Genomic DNA, 13020 nt, shown 5'->3' with positions numbered 1-13020 from the left:
TCTGCAAAATCAATTCACACGGCCTTATCTGACAGTAGGAAGAAAGATCACTACTGTGTTGCATATAGTCTTTCTCATTTTCACATGCTCTACTGTGCTGGAAAAAGAAAAAATAAAAAGTAAATATAAAACTTCCTAAAATATCTATTCTGCTTCTTAAAAACTAAAAATAGTGAGATTCACAACTTCATCTTTGAATATCTTTTTGCCTTACCTCAGTTAATATGAAAATGACAAGACTGTAACTCTGAATTAATGTAACTAATTAATTAATCTGGGTGTTGTTTCATGTGAGATTTATCATCAAAAAATTAAAAGAAAACTACTCCTTTATTAATATGTATATTTCAACTACTATTTAGACTCTTATATGCAGGTGAAGCTGTCATCGTAATTGATCACTTCACCAGTCACTGCCAAATGTCATCATCTCTGTTCAAGTCTGTTAATGCCGTATTTGCTCTCTTTCCAGCCTTATTTCATGTGCATGTAGAGGCAAACCCCCTAACTGGAACAAAAATGATGCAATAAAACAGAAGAGGACTCATGTCGCTAACGGGAAAATTCAACAGCCATGTTATTTTCCTCTCAGAGATATTGCTGGTTGTTTCTATTTAGTTCAGTGCTTTGTTATTAAATTGACACCAAAACCCCACTAGGCAATGATAAATTTCACCAATGTTTCATTTCTTGTAGTCTCAGATACACCCTTATGCCTGGCAGCAAAGGATGTGGTTCAATTCAGTTCTCATTTTTTAGGATTCCGTACTGCATCTGGATGTCTACCCAGTGAAGTAAAAAGAATCAGAGCCCATCTCTGCTTCAGTGTAAATCTGCCTTTGGGGAATCGAATCCCATCAGATTTCAAAATAGACACAACACACAGACTTTTAAGTAATGCAATTTGACACAGTGGTCCACCATCAGCTTATAAAGTGGTCTGGATGAAGAACAATATGCTAATAGTGTGCCAGTTGTACACTGGTTTCTCAGATATTATGCTGGTCTATATGTATTTTGCTATACTCCTACACAATGTAGGAAATGTTACAAGTGGTGGTGTTTTTTTGTGACTACTGAGATATTAGATATCTTAAGGCTTTGCTCTTAGATGCGTGATTATTTCAGCTTTCATTAAGGAAGAGTAACATTTTTCCTACCCTAAAGGATGCAAAGGAATCCCTAAAGCAGCCTCTGATGTCATATTAAGTGAAGTAGTATCTTGAGAAATTGTAAAGAAAAGACTTGTCCATTAAGCCAATAAGGATCTATTGACAGGTAGTATTAAGACTAAAGTACTTAAAGCTTTTTATATGCCAAAATTCAGAAGGTAAATCACAAATAGCAATCTTAGTTAATACTAAGGAAAGAACAAGGAAAGGACAGGTTAGATAGTACTTAGGTAGGTTAAATACGTTCAACTCATGCTAAGACATACAAAAACCTGAGGAAGACTGCTAAGATCCCAGAGCCCCTGGCAACTGCCTATCTCTGTAAATCTCTGGAGGACCGACAACATATCAGAAAGCTGCAGAAGGGAGAAAATGGTGATTATTCTTACAAAGGAGCGAAACCAGAGCAGCTGGGAATCTGCAGGCCTGACAACATACTTCGTTTATCAAAAAACACTGGCACATATAATTAAATAATCTATTTGTAAGCACTGAAAAGAAAATAGGTCCAGTAGTGGCAGTCAGTGTGAACCCCTGTTAAGAGCTAATAATATCAAACTACTCTAATTTCCCCCCGTGATATGGTATCAAGCTTTGTGGGTATGCAAAGGAGAATATATCCCATAACTTTACCCTTGTAAAGCTTTTGATATTTTCTTACAATCACACTGACCAAGTCCTAGATTAAAATTTAAGAGTTCAGGTATGAAACTGGTAAGAAAAGAGATTACTTATCAATGTCCATTGCAAATAGAAGCTAGGATACTGCCAGGGATGCTATGAGTATTTTATTATGGCTATATGATCAGGAGTAGGCAGGTAGTAGTCAGGAGAGCGAGAGAATGAGGTTATTAATTGGTGATTGACATGAAGATAAAGGGGACAAGCAATACGATGGTGGACAGACTTGATTCCACCCAAATAAGATAACTGGTCTGTAAAGACGAGGATGCTGCTCCATAAGGACAAGTGCAAGTTGCTACAAGTACACAGGAATAATCAACCTAGCAAACACCAGCCAGGGACCTATTGGTTGGATGGCAGGTTTGCATAAAGGGATGCAGTAAGGTCAGCCACAGTCAGCAGGTCATCCTCTGAAAAAGATGAATGTCAGACTGGGACAGATAGTCAGCCTGTAGTCCACTGGGAACAGGCTGGAAGTTTCATTTTCAGCCTACACGGACAGAGCACAATGCCAGATTTTGGTGTGCTGCTTTTCAAGAAAGAAGAGGAGTTATTGCAACTGGATGAAAATCCAGGCATGACATGGACTGCTTAGCCTGTAGAAAAGAATACAGAAAGCAGACAGAATAATAAATAAAAAGATATTGCAGAGAGGAAAGAGCAGTCTAGTGTCAAGATATTTTATAAATAAAATTAATGCAGATTAAATTTCATCATAGAATATTCCAGAATTATGAAAATAAGGAAAAAAAGCCATGGTTGGGATGGTAGAAGTCAAGAATGCCTGGCCTGGAGGGAGTTCATCATTGTGGATGAATAAGAATGAGCAGGAAGACATCTGTGAGGACTCATAAATATGAGTTGTCTGGCCTTGCATCGGGGTAGAAATTACACAATCTGTTGAGATCTTATTTAGCCCTGCTTCTGTGGCATTTAAAATGTTTAAACAATAAAAAGAGAAGAGCAAGAACTCCACACACATATATCTCAAGCTAGGGATAATACAATTCACTTTTCTACACTCAGAGTTAGTAATGTTATATAGCGTACATTCAGGCACTAGGAAAAAACAAAAGGGAAGAAACAAATACCATTAGGACATTTTTTGTGTGGGAAAGTGACACTGCTTCTGTTACAGTGGTAAGGCAGCACAAAAAGCCTACAGGACAGAAAACCTCCACATCAGTCTCCTGAATTCCTGGCTAGTAGCCTAACAACTTGACTACCCTTCGAACATGCCCTACTTTGATTCTTTTTCAGAACTATCTTCTACAGAGCCAGGTCTGGCTGGCCATTACTCCATCCCTGTGTTTTGGTAGGTGGCTGTAGGCTGGAGTGGGGCTTCCTAAGGGGGGACCCTACACCACTTCTGTGAGAGATAAGCTAAACCTGTTATCACTTGGGAAGCAAGGGGGAGGTATTGGCAATCTCCTTCAGTCACCTTTTAGGACAAACACAGCTGGAAAAGGTGTTTGAAGGCTTCTTTGCTTCCAGATATGAATTATTCACCGAGGGGCATTACTGAATTCCTGAGGCTTTCACACCTCAGAACAGTGCCCGGGACAGGAAGCAGGCCTCCACCCAAATCCCAGGCAGCAGAAGCAATGATTTCTAATTTGTTCAGAGAACTAGTGCGCATTAAGAGAAAAAAAAATAAAAAAATCAAGGAGGGAAGGCAGTCCTCAAAGCCAGGAGACGCAGTGAGAGAGCAAGACAGATGAAAATGGCGACCCGAGAGAGGTAAGGCAGCAAGGTAGCAAGAAGTGGAAAGTCAATAGGAAGACAAACAATGTGTTTTTACTAAAGCTGTTAATTCACTCTTCACATCTCCCACTCAAGTCATCAATCACAACACAAACTAAATAGAGCTGAGAGCACAGCTGCCTGCCTGCCACTGTAAATGAACCTTCTGTGTATGGAGCACTGCTCCGGCAAGCTGGCGTCACAAGAGGAAAAAACCTCAGCTACAAAAATAAACAAATCAGGTACCACAACCCTCCTCCCTACATTTTTTTTCCAAAGAATATGTGCTACTAAGTTTTAACCCTTTACTGCTTGTTAACTAAGCTCACTAATTTTCCTTTACTTAAAACATAAAACCGATGTCATCCTGAAGTATTGAAACAGTTACTGGGTTTTACTGACCAGTACAAAGCTTTGCTCAGCACCAAATTCTTCCTCCATATCAGACAGGGCTGACGGAAGAGGCAAAGGAGGAACAGAGATGCAGAAAGAGGCAAGGTCTAACTCCCACCATCAGACCTGCCTGACAAATATCCACCTAAGACCTAAGATGCTTGCAGACTCAGAAAACCCACGGTTTTGTCTCTGCTTCACTCTTCTTGTGGCATGCTGCAGTTGTGGCTACCTGACTTTTACTATAAGCCTTGCTTCAGTGATAAAGTGACCAGCAAGTCTTCTGTGTTGGGGCACTGGGAGGCATGGACAAATGTTTGTTGGAGCCTTTGAAACTGGACGTGCATTTTGGCACTGCCTATAATCACGGTATTTTGGAGCTGGTGTCGAATTGATCCCCTCCAGCCTTGCATTTCTACTGTTTAAACTCATGAGAAATCACCTTCTCATTTCTAAATCAGAGAACATTTTCCTTTGTTCTGACAATATTTTTATTAAAAAATAAAAATAAAAAAAATAAAGGAAAAAGGTGACCTGTTCTTTATCACAATTCAGAATGATAAATTATTACTAACTTATTATTAACTTAAGACTAAAAAGTCTTCCCACTTTTGGTTAATAACCTATAATATTCACTGACATTTGCATTTTTATGAATTATTCACGCTCTGTGAGCCAAATGACAGCACAGTTAAGAAGCTACAATATAACTGAAGAAAAGATGGGAATGAAAGCTAAGAGGACTTGATACATGAATAGCTCTGCCATTGCCCAGCTGTGCAATCAATCCATTACTTGCCCTTAGCACAGCGCTTGACAGGTGCTGCAGGGCTAGGTTTTGCCTCAGACCCCCAGGATCCTGCAGCCCCAAGCACCATGCAGGACTTGTGACAGCAGGAGAAGCCTCTCCTCCCCTGCCCTCCCCCAGAACAGGCTACCACAACGGGATCGAAGATGGGGTGGGCACAGCTGTCAGTCTCCCTCTGTGACCAGGTCTGGAATCGCATTGTCGGTCACTGCTGGCATAAGCCCGTAATCGATGACTGCTCTGGCCAGCCAAGGAAGGGAAAACCTGAGTTTTAGAATCACTGAGTCACAGGGCTCCCCTGGGATGGTTCATTTTACTAACAGGATCTTGCTGCAAGTCCCCATCTACCACTTCTATGGACGTTTCTGGAGAATACATTGCTACTATCTAGTCATTGTGAAGTCATCTATCTGCTAAGCAGAGAAGATATGTAGGCTTCTCTAACTAATCCCTTAAAAGAAAAACAAGTCCATAAATTCCTAGAGGGAAAAAAAAAACTGAATTCTTTTAGTATATGTTGATTAATTGCTATATATCAGAATACTGGGGAAATGTTCTCTCTTTTTAAATCAGCTGCTTTGGGCAAGCATTTTGATTGCAGAAACATTGCTTATAGAAGAATCCTGGAACAGAAAACTTGACAACAGCAGGTACTAAACAGAAAGTCAACTTAGACGTTAGGGAAAGTTGCAGGAAGAGTCAACACTTGCTGTTGCTTTGCTCTGCGTATTTGACAGAACATCTGTGTATTACGGAATCATTTTTTAGGCACGTAGCAGATTAAGGGAATTGTGTGTGTCTACAACAGCTAAAATTCCTGTTCACAAGTCAGGAGCATTCAGGGTATATGAAAGAGGAATAAATAAATAGGTGCATGAAAAGTCTTGCAAAGAGCAAACTCTGTTCTGTAAGGAATACTCACCAGCTTCTATGATGCATGTATTTTACATTTTTTCCAAGTCTGTTTTCTGCTGTGTCAGATTAGATTATATATATGTTATATGATGTTCAGTGGTTCACAGATTCTGATGATAAGGTACCGGGATCTACCACGAATCTGTATTCTATGCCTGTGTGAGAACACATGTACTAAGAGATGTTGCCACTTAGAGTGCACCGGCTTGGCACTTTGGTTTCTGAATGAGATGTGCTGGTGCACTGACTTTAGCACGTCTTGTGAGAGAAAACAGGAAAAACAGACTGACTCCCCAAACGTTTTGAGACTGTTGTTGGGCCTCCTGTGATTCAGGAAAGCTTGGTTTTGTTCCTGGCTTAATGCCTGAGCAGCACTGCACTCCAACACCGGCTGTTTTATCTACTTGTATGCAGGGAGGCGTCTCTCCCTGCATGTATATATACAAAGAAGGTCTCCAGTTGAACTGTAGGCTGCAAGAGCTACTAGAAGTAAAGGCAGCATGAATTAATGCACCTTTGACCACATAAGAAAAGAGCTTCCTTTTTCTCTCTTAAAATCTGTGAATACATTGTAGAAGCAGTATTGTTCCTAAGATAGGAAAACATATCAATAACAGTGTAGAAATATGTAAATACAGAAGTCTTCTAAATTAATAGGCTTTCCAAATTTCTGAGCTGCTGCTGCAGCAAGCCAGGTTGCATGCAGCATGTCTGGGCAGTCTGAAAGGAAAGAAGCATTACATTTGGAGACTGTAACTTCCCACATGTTTAACAAAACAACAAAACAGCAGACAAACTAAGAAAAATATGGCAACAATGATAGGTCACGAAGCTTGAGGAGGTGCTCTCTCCATAAGCTTTGTGAGCAGACAGCAACCTATATTGCCATGTAAGAGGCTACTAAATACAAGCAAGCATAGACTTCGAAGCAGAAATTACTGTTCAGAACGTGATGCATTACATTTGCTTTATGCCTTAAAATCATATTCAAACTATATATTTTTGAATAAGAAAGGGTGGATCATATCTAGTTTCCATTTTGTAAACTGTGCATGTTCTGTACCATTTATTTTTAGTTTGAAATGATGTAACTTCAAGGTAGAATTTTGGGAACGTTTATACAACAGCATGCTTTAAGTTTGAAAAAAAAGCTGGATCAAAATTAATTGCAAACCTCTCATGAGAACGGACTAAATCAATGCATAAATACCTGTTCTAAACTTGAACAACATTTCAGTGAAAAGATAAGGAAATTGCAACGTATGATTTAAACAAGAAACAAAATCACAGAGGAAGAATAAAATAAGGCTTTTGTTGGCTACGAATACGGCTCAGACTGTCCTAGCAATACTATTTTACGACACAAGCGAAGTTAATCACATATTCCCAAATGTGAACGCCATCATTAGCAGTATGGTGGATACCACTGCAGATCTATTTAGTGCCATGCCAATGTAAATTCTCAATAAATGTGTAGGTTAGCAAAACAATACAGACAACCTTCCCAGACAGTGTTGTGTTCCTTCTTTAACCCAGGAAATGCTGCAGAACAGATAAACTGCAGCATTTCTCAATTTATATGAGACCACACAGTCACTTATTTTAGAGGATGCTGCGCAAGGTATTATCTTAGATACTCAAGAGCTTTCAAAGTTCCAACACTATTGAAAGAAAAACGGAAGATAGAGAAGACTGGTGAGAACAAAATACCTAAATTTCTGGGAGGCAGATATTGTTAAAAGGGTAAAATACTGACTCCACTGAAGTCAGTGTTACTAAAAGAGATGGTACAGCATCTAATCACATCTGTAATTAGGAGGTTACTTCTCATACCTCTGAGAACCTTGGAATGGGTTGTTAACAAAGAACGTATTGGATCCAAATTAACTTAAAAACTCTACTAACTTTCCTAAGGCTAACCTCAGGCCTTTCTGTTCCTGTTATGTCACACAGCTTGCTTTGGCTAATCTCAGTTCTGTGGGATTAATCAGAAATAGGCATTTCCTGCCATGTTTTTGTTTGTTTTGCTTTTCCTGCAGGTGATTAGAGTATCTTTGTAGCTGCTTGCATTATGGATTAAAACCCACCTGCAGGTGGGCTGAAGTAATCACTTTCTGCTGAATGTTTATTAAAGTAGTAATTGCTTTCATTTCCCCATATACACAGTGCACACACTACCTACTGTATAAAATTTGGTTAAAATAAGAAGGAAATAAAACCATAAACCTTTATAGGCACAGAAAGCCTCACTTAGTCTTGAGCTCAATTCTACATGGCAACTGTAGATGGAAAACTTGTTATTGAAATGGCTCATATCATTGAATAAGTGTAAGTCCTTGCAATATCTTTTCCCAGTACTTTACTTCAGTGTCATTTGGGATGCCCAGGGAGCTGCATTTGCACAAATGTTGGATTCCTCTGATTAAATATTGTCCTTAGACAGGAACCTGTATCAAGCCGCAAACTTGCCATGCTCAGGAAAAATACCCTTTGGGAAAAAAGAACTTCAGGAGTGAGTCTCCCTTCTGTATGTTGATGCAAAACTTTCTGATTGATGAAACCTGTCCAGAGCTCCGTAGCGCCTGCACTCCATCTCCCTCTGTCCAAGTGATCCTGCAACTCAAATAGCTGCTTTTACTGCAGCCTGCTGCCCTCCGTGTCAGAGATGTTATCTGGCTTACAGAGGAATGCCAAATTCTTTGAGTGCGTGTAGATCTATACTCCCACAAAATCCTATGCTGATTAGAGCAAGTACATCATGTTGTACAGTTTGTGCCACCAGAAGTTAGATGCATTACAACAGCCAGGTACTAAACAGCCTGCTCTGTTCCCCTGGTCTGATTACACCCCTCAATGCTGAATGATGTTTTTGTATGCCGAGCTCCCTTGTTCAATCAGTGGTAATATAACTGCCAGTGCTCCTAGCTGGGTTTAACAATGTAACAGGGTCGTAGTCACACCATTAACTATACGGTACTAGATTTACCTTGAAACAGATTTTAAATCACTGGAGCACTCACAAGTCAACATGAGAGGTAATGTAGAAATATTGTCCCCAGAAAAGAGAGGGAGAATGAAAGAGACAGTTACTGAAAGCCAAGGATTTCTAATCTATCTTTAAACTAAGAAGTGCATTAGTCTCATTAGTCTCAAATAGAAATATGCACATTCTTGACTTACACAACAATATCCCCTCCAGAGAATTGCTCACACAGCGTGTGCGTGTCTGTATACGAGTAAATGTAGTAGATATACAAAGGTATCTACAAATTAAGGAAGTGATGACTACAGTAGTATATAAGCTAAATGGCATATTTAGGAACCACTCAAACCAGGCATATTCATTAAACCCAACTTCATTGTCCATTAGAAATACTTAAGTCTCAATCGAGTGATTTTAAGTGGTTTAAAAAATGATAGTTGTCAATATCTGAAATAACTGGGTTTTTGTACAGTCCTCAACGGTATGGTTACAGTCAGTAAATACCTGCAATTTAGATTACAAAACATCTGGTCCCAACTCAGGGAGAACTGTCAAAAGGAAGTGCATTTGTTTCAATAGACAAACAATCAAGCTATTGCCTGCCTTTGTTTCAGATGTTATTGCTTTTTCTGATCAGCTTATTGCTCATTTTGAGAGCCCTTATATCCAGGTATCACTATGGAGTTGTCATATGCTTTTTTCCATTGACTGGTCTTTCTCTAGAGAAAGACTTAGCCACCAACCGCTGGAGAGGACTGGGGATTATGCTCTGGATCCCACTTACCATTCCACACAAGCTGGGGAAGAACCCCCCCCAAAAAACCCTGCTTATGATGCAGCCAGCTCCCCAGCCCATCTGGAGTTGCCGTTCACAACGTCCGTGGTTAACGCTGCCTTCCCAAGTGTCTTGAAAATTACTCAAAACTAAATTAAACTGTAAAGCTCAGATACAACATTTTGATTTGATTTGCCAAAGTAGTCTTTCTAATGAGGCAATTAAATTCCTTGCTAGTGCTAATTCTTGAGGAGCCAAGAACCACTGTTTCCCAAAATAGGCTTAGGAAAAATTGGAACTCATCTTGGGTTTTTGGAAGTGAACATGGCTGGCATGGCATCGCCATCATTATTCTAAATATGCAGTCTGTACATTAGCAGCTAACCAAGACATTTTCTCCCACATGAAATACCAGTGTTTGGTTTGGAATCAATTTCACAACATGCTTGTGAATGCAGACCATACATTGATGCCAATGCATAGCATGAATTCATCTCTGTGTGCTATTAGAAGAGCAAAGTATAATTTTACATAAAAGGTGTTTACATCTGGTACTGTTCATATGCACTTTCTCCCTTTCCCATTCAAAATAAGAATAGCAACACAGAAAAATTTGGGAAGCTTTCAAGAATTGCTTTGAATTACACAAGAAGGAAAGTTTCAGCAAATCTGGAGATTTGCCATGGACATTTGCACACTGATTCCATCAAATTGGTATTGGCTTCACAGCAATTTACCAACGTGTTACATGCACCGATTAAGAGCCTACTCTGTTTTTAGGAGCAGACCCATGGTCCCTTTACAAACCTGGTGAGGACAAAATCTCCCAGGGACAACCTGGAGACGCCCTCTGAGAGGTGTCAAGGGCCTTCTGCTTCCCCACATTCCTTATACAACAGGAACTGTTTTAGGCCATACACAGTAGGAAAATGGCGGATCATCCTTTCCTCTCCCAGTGGAGGGCAACTCTTGCCTAGTGATTTTGTCAGTACAACTGCAAGGAGCACAAAAATAACTAGAGCAAACTCCTTGGAGAGAGACACCATTCTAAGAAAGAAACATTAATATCAGATCAAATTAATCAAATTAATATCAAATTAATTTCCTGGTAGTTTGCAATATAAATTGTCCTCTGTCTGGGGGAGTGTTAGGGGACAAAATTATGGAAAAACAAAAAAAAACAGTCACTCTGCGTAGTATACATTTGGGTGCACACATACCTGGAAAATATTAACTGTGTTTTAGCCAAACTATTCATTCCGACTCTCCCTTGCATTTACGAAAGGGTGACTCTTCCTCGCCTCTAAACAAGTGTTGCTTTTGACTGTACTTCCTTCAAACTACTAGCTTTTTTTCTGAAGCCCAGTTATGTGAAAGCAGCATTCCAGAACTGGACTCAGCGGTCACAAAAAAAAAAAGGGGGGGGGGGAATCTCTCTTGATCCAGTATTAAAACAAATTAAATGCATGTCAGTATTTTACCCAGAATGCTATATTCTTCTATTTGGTACTAACATTCTCATTTCTTCAACTACATTTTGTTCAAGAGGCCATGCAGCTTAAATAACTTGACTAAATTTTCAACTAATATTTCCTGATGTCATAAATGCTTACCTTAAATGCAAATGCTACTTACTCGTTCCTTAGCACACTGATGTAGTGATCCAAAGGAGTGTGTTAGACTTCCCTGAGCACTTCTTCACGTAGGGAAATTTTATGGATTGTCCCACCGTGACATACTCAAAAATAAAATAAAATAAAATAAAATAAAATAAAATAAAATAAATATCAGGTTCTAGTACTTCATAATGGAAATAAACTTTATTTTTAAGTATGTGTTTTACACTAACAAAAAAATACCCCAAAAACAGAATGAGAGATACCCACTACTACAGCCCTACTTTCCTCAGTTGAGCTATTCTCGATTTACGGGGTACCATGGGGCGAATACCAAAATTCACCCCAACAATCCTGAAGAGCCTTTGAACTTTGTTTTCAAAATCAGCTTGAATAGATACTTCCTTAAGAATGTCTGGAAGCACTACAGCACTTAGTGCTGGCTTGGCACAAAGTCAAGCAGCAACCTTTCCTTCTATTTAGGTTGTATGCCTAAGAGCAATGTTACTTTTCAAAACCAACAATTTCACAGGCGCCCATCACTGGAGAGCTGGAGCAAAGTGGCTCTCTAGAAAGAGGACTCACCCAGCCTGCGTGGGGTTTGTGGCAGTTGATTCGTCGGAGGTGAGGAGCTGAGTTTTGTGAGAGTCCAAGCTTAGCAGAAGCCTTCCATTTATTTAGTTTGCTGTTAGCAGGAAAAAAAAAAAAAAAAAATGGTGATGGGGAGTAAAAGCCAGGCAATGTTAATGTTACTACTACCAGTACAATAATAGAAAAAAAATATCCATAGCATTACAGCATATGCGAACTGTATTCATTCTATTGAATGGCAATATAAAAATAAATAAAAAGAATAAATAAAAAGAATATAAATAATATATTTATATAAATTTATTATTTATATAAATTTATATAAATATAAATAATAAATATAAATAATAAACTAGCGACTGCACAGCTTTTCAGAAAGCTGAATTTGACATTCCCAGTCACTCTGTTCATAAAGTGGCCCGTTGTCACCATTTTTAGTTGTATGCATGGACAGAATGGAGCTAAAATATAATGGTGTAACCTCACTGACTTCAAGAACCTATGCTTACATGTACTAAGAATGTGACCCAATGTTTATTTGTTTTTCAGACCACAAAAGTAGTACTCCACGATCTACCAATGTATTTCAGTAAAACTAACCAGTGGAGGCTCCTTTTGCTCTAACACACATATTTTCATGTTTCCCATAGATCTGATGCTTTTTCAGGCTTTCACTAAACCAAAAGCACATCTGAATTTCCAAACATCTCCTGACTTAGTTGAGTTTGTTCCCATTACTTCATTTTTTCTGTTGCACATACATCATCTAATGTTAAACAATGAAGACAACCAAAGCAAAGTCTTGCTCGCAGGTTATTAAATGACCATTTATCTTTTCCTTTCATTTTGAAGTTCTCCACATAGCTATGGAGTTGGTTTAAATCTGGACATTACACAGTTAGAAATACAGATGTGAAAGCTGGAACAGAAAACATGGCCGAAATGGTAACCAAGATGGTGTAGCAAATGAAAAGACATGTTTGCATAATATCATGTCAGCCCCTCTGAAAGGCAAACCATATAACTTGCCAGAGCAAACAGCTGGTTACACAGCATGTGAAAATATATTTCTTTTGCACAAATTCAGCTGAAGGAACATAAAATAATGAGCTCAGAGTTAAAGAACAGATAATGAATGAAAGGTAAACAATGAACAGGAAAATGGGATTAGTCATCTCTAATTTATTTCACTTGCTCCAATATTTTTGTTACCTAAATTGATGACAAAAAATACTCTTAACTGTAGGCAAGAGACACTTGAATACACTGTGTGTGCCTGCTTTTGTTGTGGTAAGCTTTTAGCTGCACCTCCCAACACATGCTTTCAAGCACTTGAGCAA

At 38.9% G+C, this 13020-nt stretch overlaps 1 protein-coding gene and 1 long non-coding RNA gene across 3 annotated transcripts in view; one reads left to right on the top strand and one right to left on the bottom strand.

Annotated features, from left to right (window-relative positions):
• The window catches only part of LOC308195531 (uncharacterized protein), a 58806-nt gene extending 47735 nt beyond the window's left edge, over positions 1 to 11071 (bottom strand). For both annotated transcript variants that reach the window (XM_080593130.1, XM_080593131.1), the window contains exon 1: positions 10281 to 11071. In XM_080593130.1, coding sequence (XP_080449256.1) covers positions 10281 to 10358 — 78 coding nt within the window. In that variant the 5' untranslated portion in view covers positions 10359 to 11071. The remainder of the gene's footprint in view (positions 1 to 10280) is intronic.
• Positions 3121 to 4767, top strand: LOC308195534. Its single transcript, XR_013951594.1, has 2 exons — positions 3121 to 3841; positions 4046 to 4767. It is a non-coding gene; the product is annotated as an uncharacterized lncRNA (long non-coding RNA).
• Positions 11072 to 13020: the final 1949 nt, after the last annotated feature.

Source organism: Anser brachyrhynchus (genome assembly GCF_964034855.1).
Source record: "Anser brachyrhynchus genome assembly, chromosome: 5".
NCBI classification, from domain to species: Eukaryota; Metazoa; Chordata; class Aves; order Anseriformes; family Anatidae; genus Anser; species Anser brachyrhynchus.
This window is presented reverse-complemented; position numbering and strand designations above follow the sequence as displayed.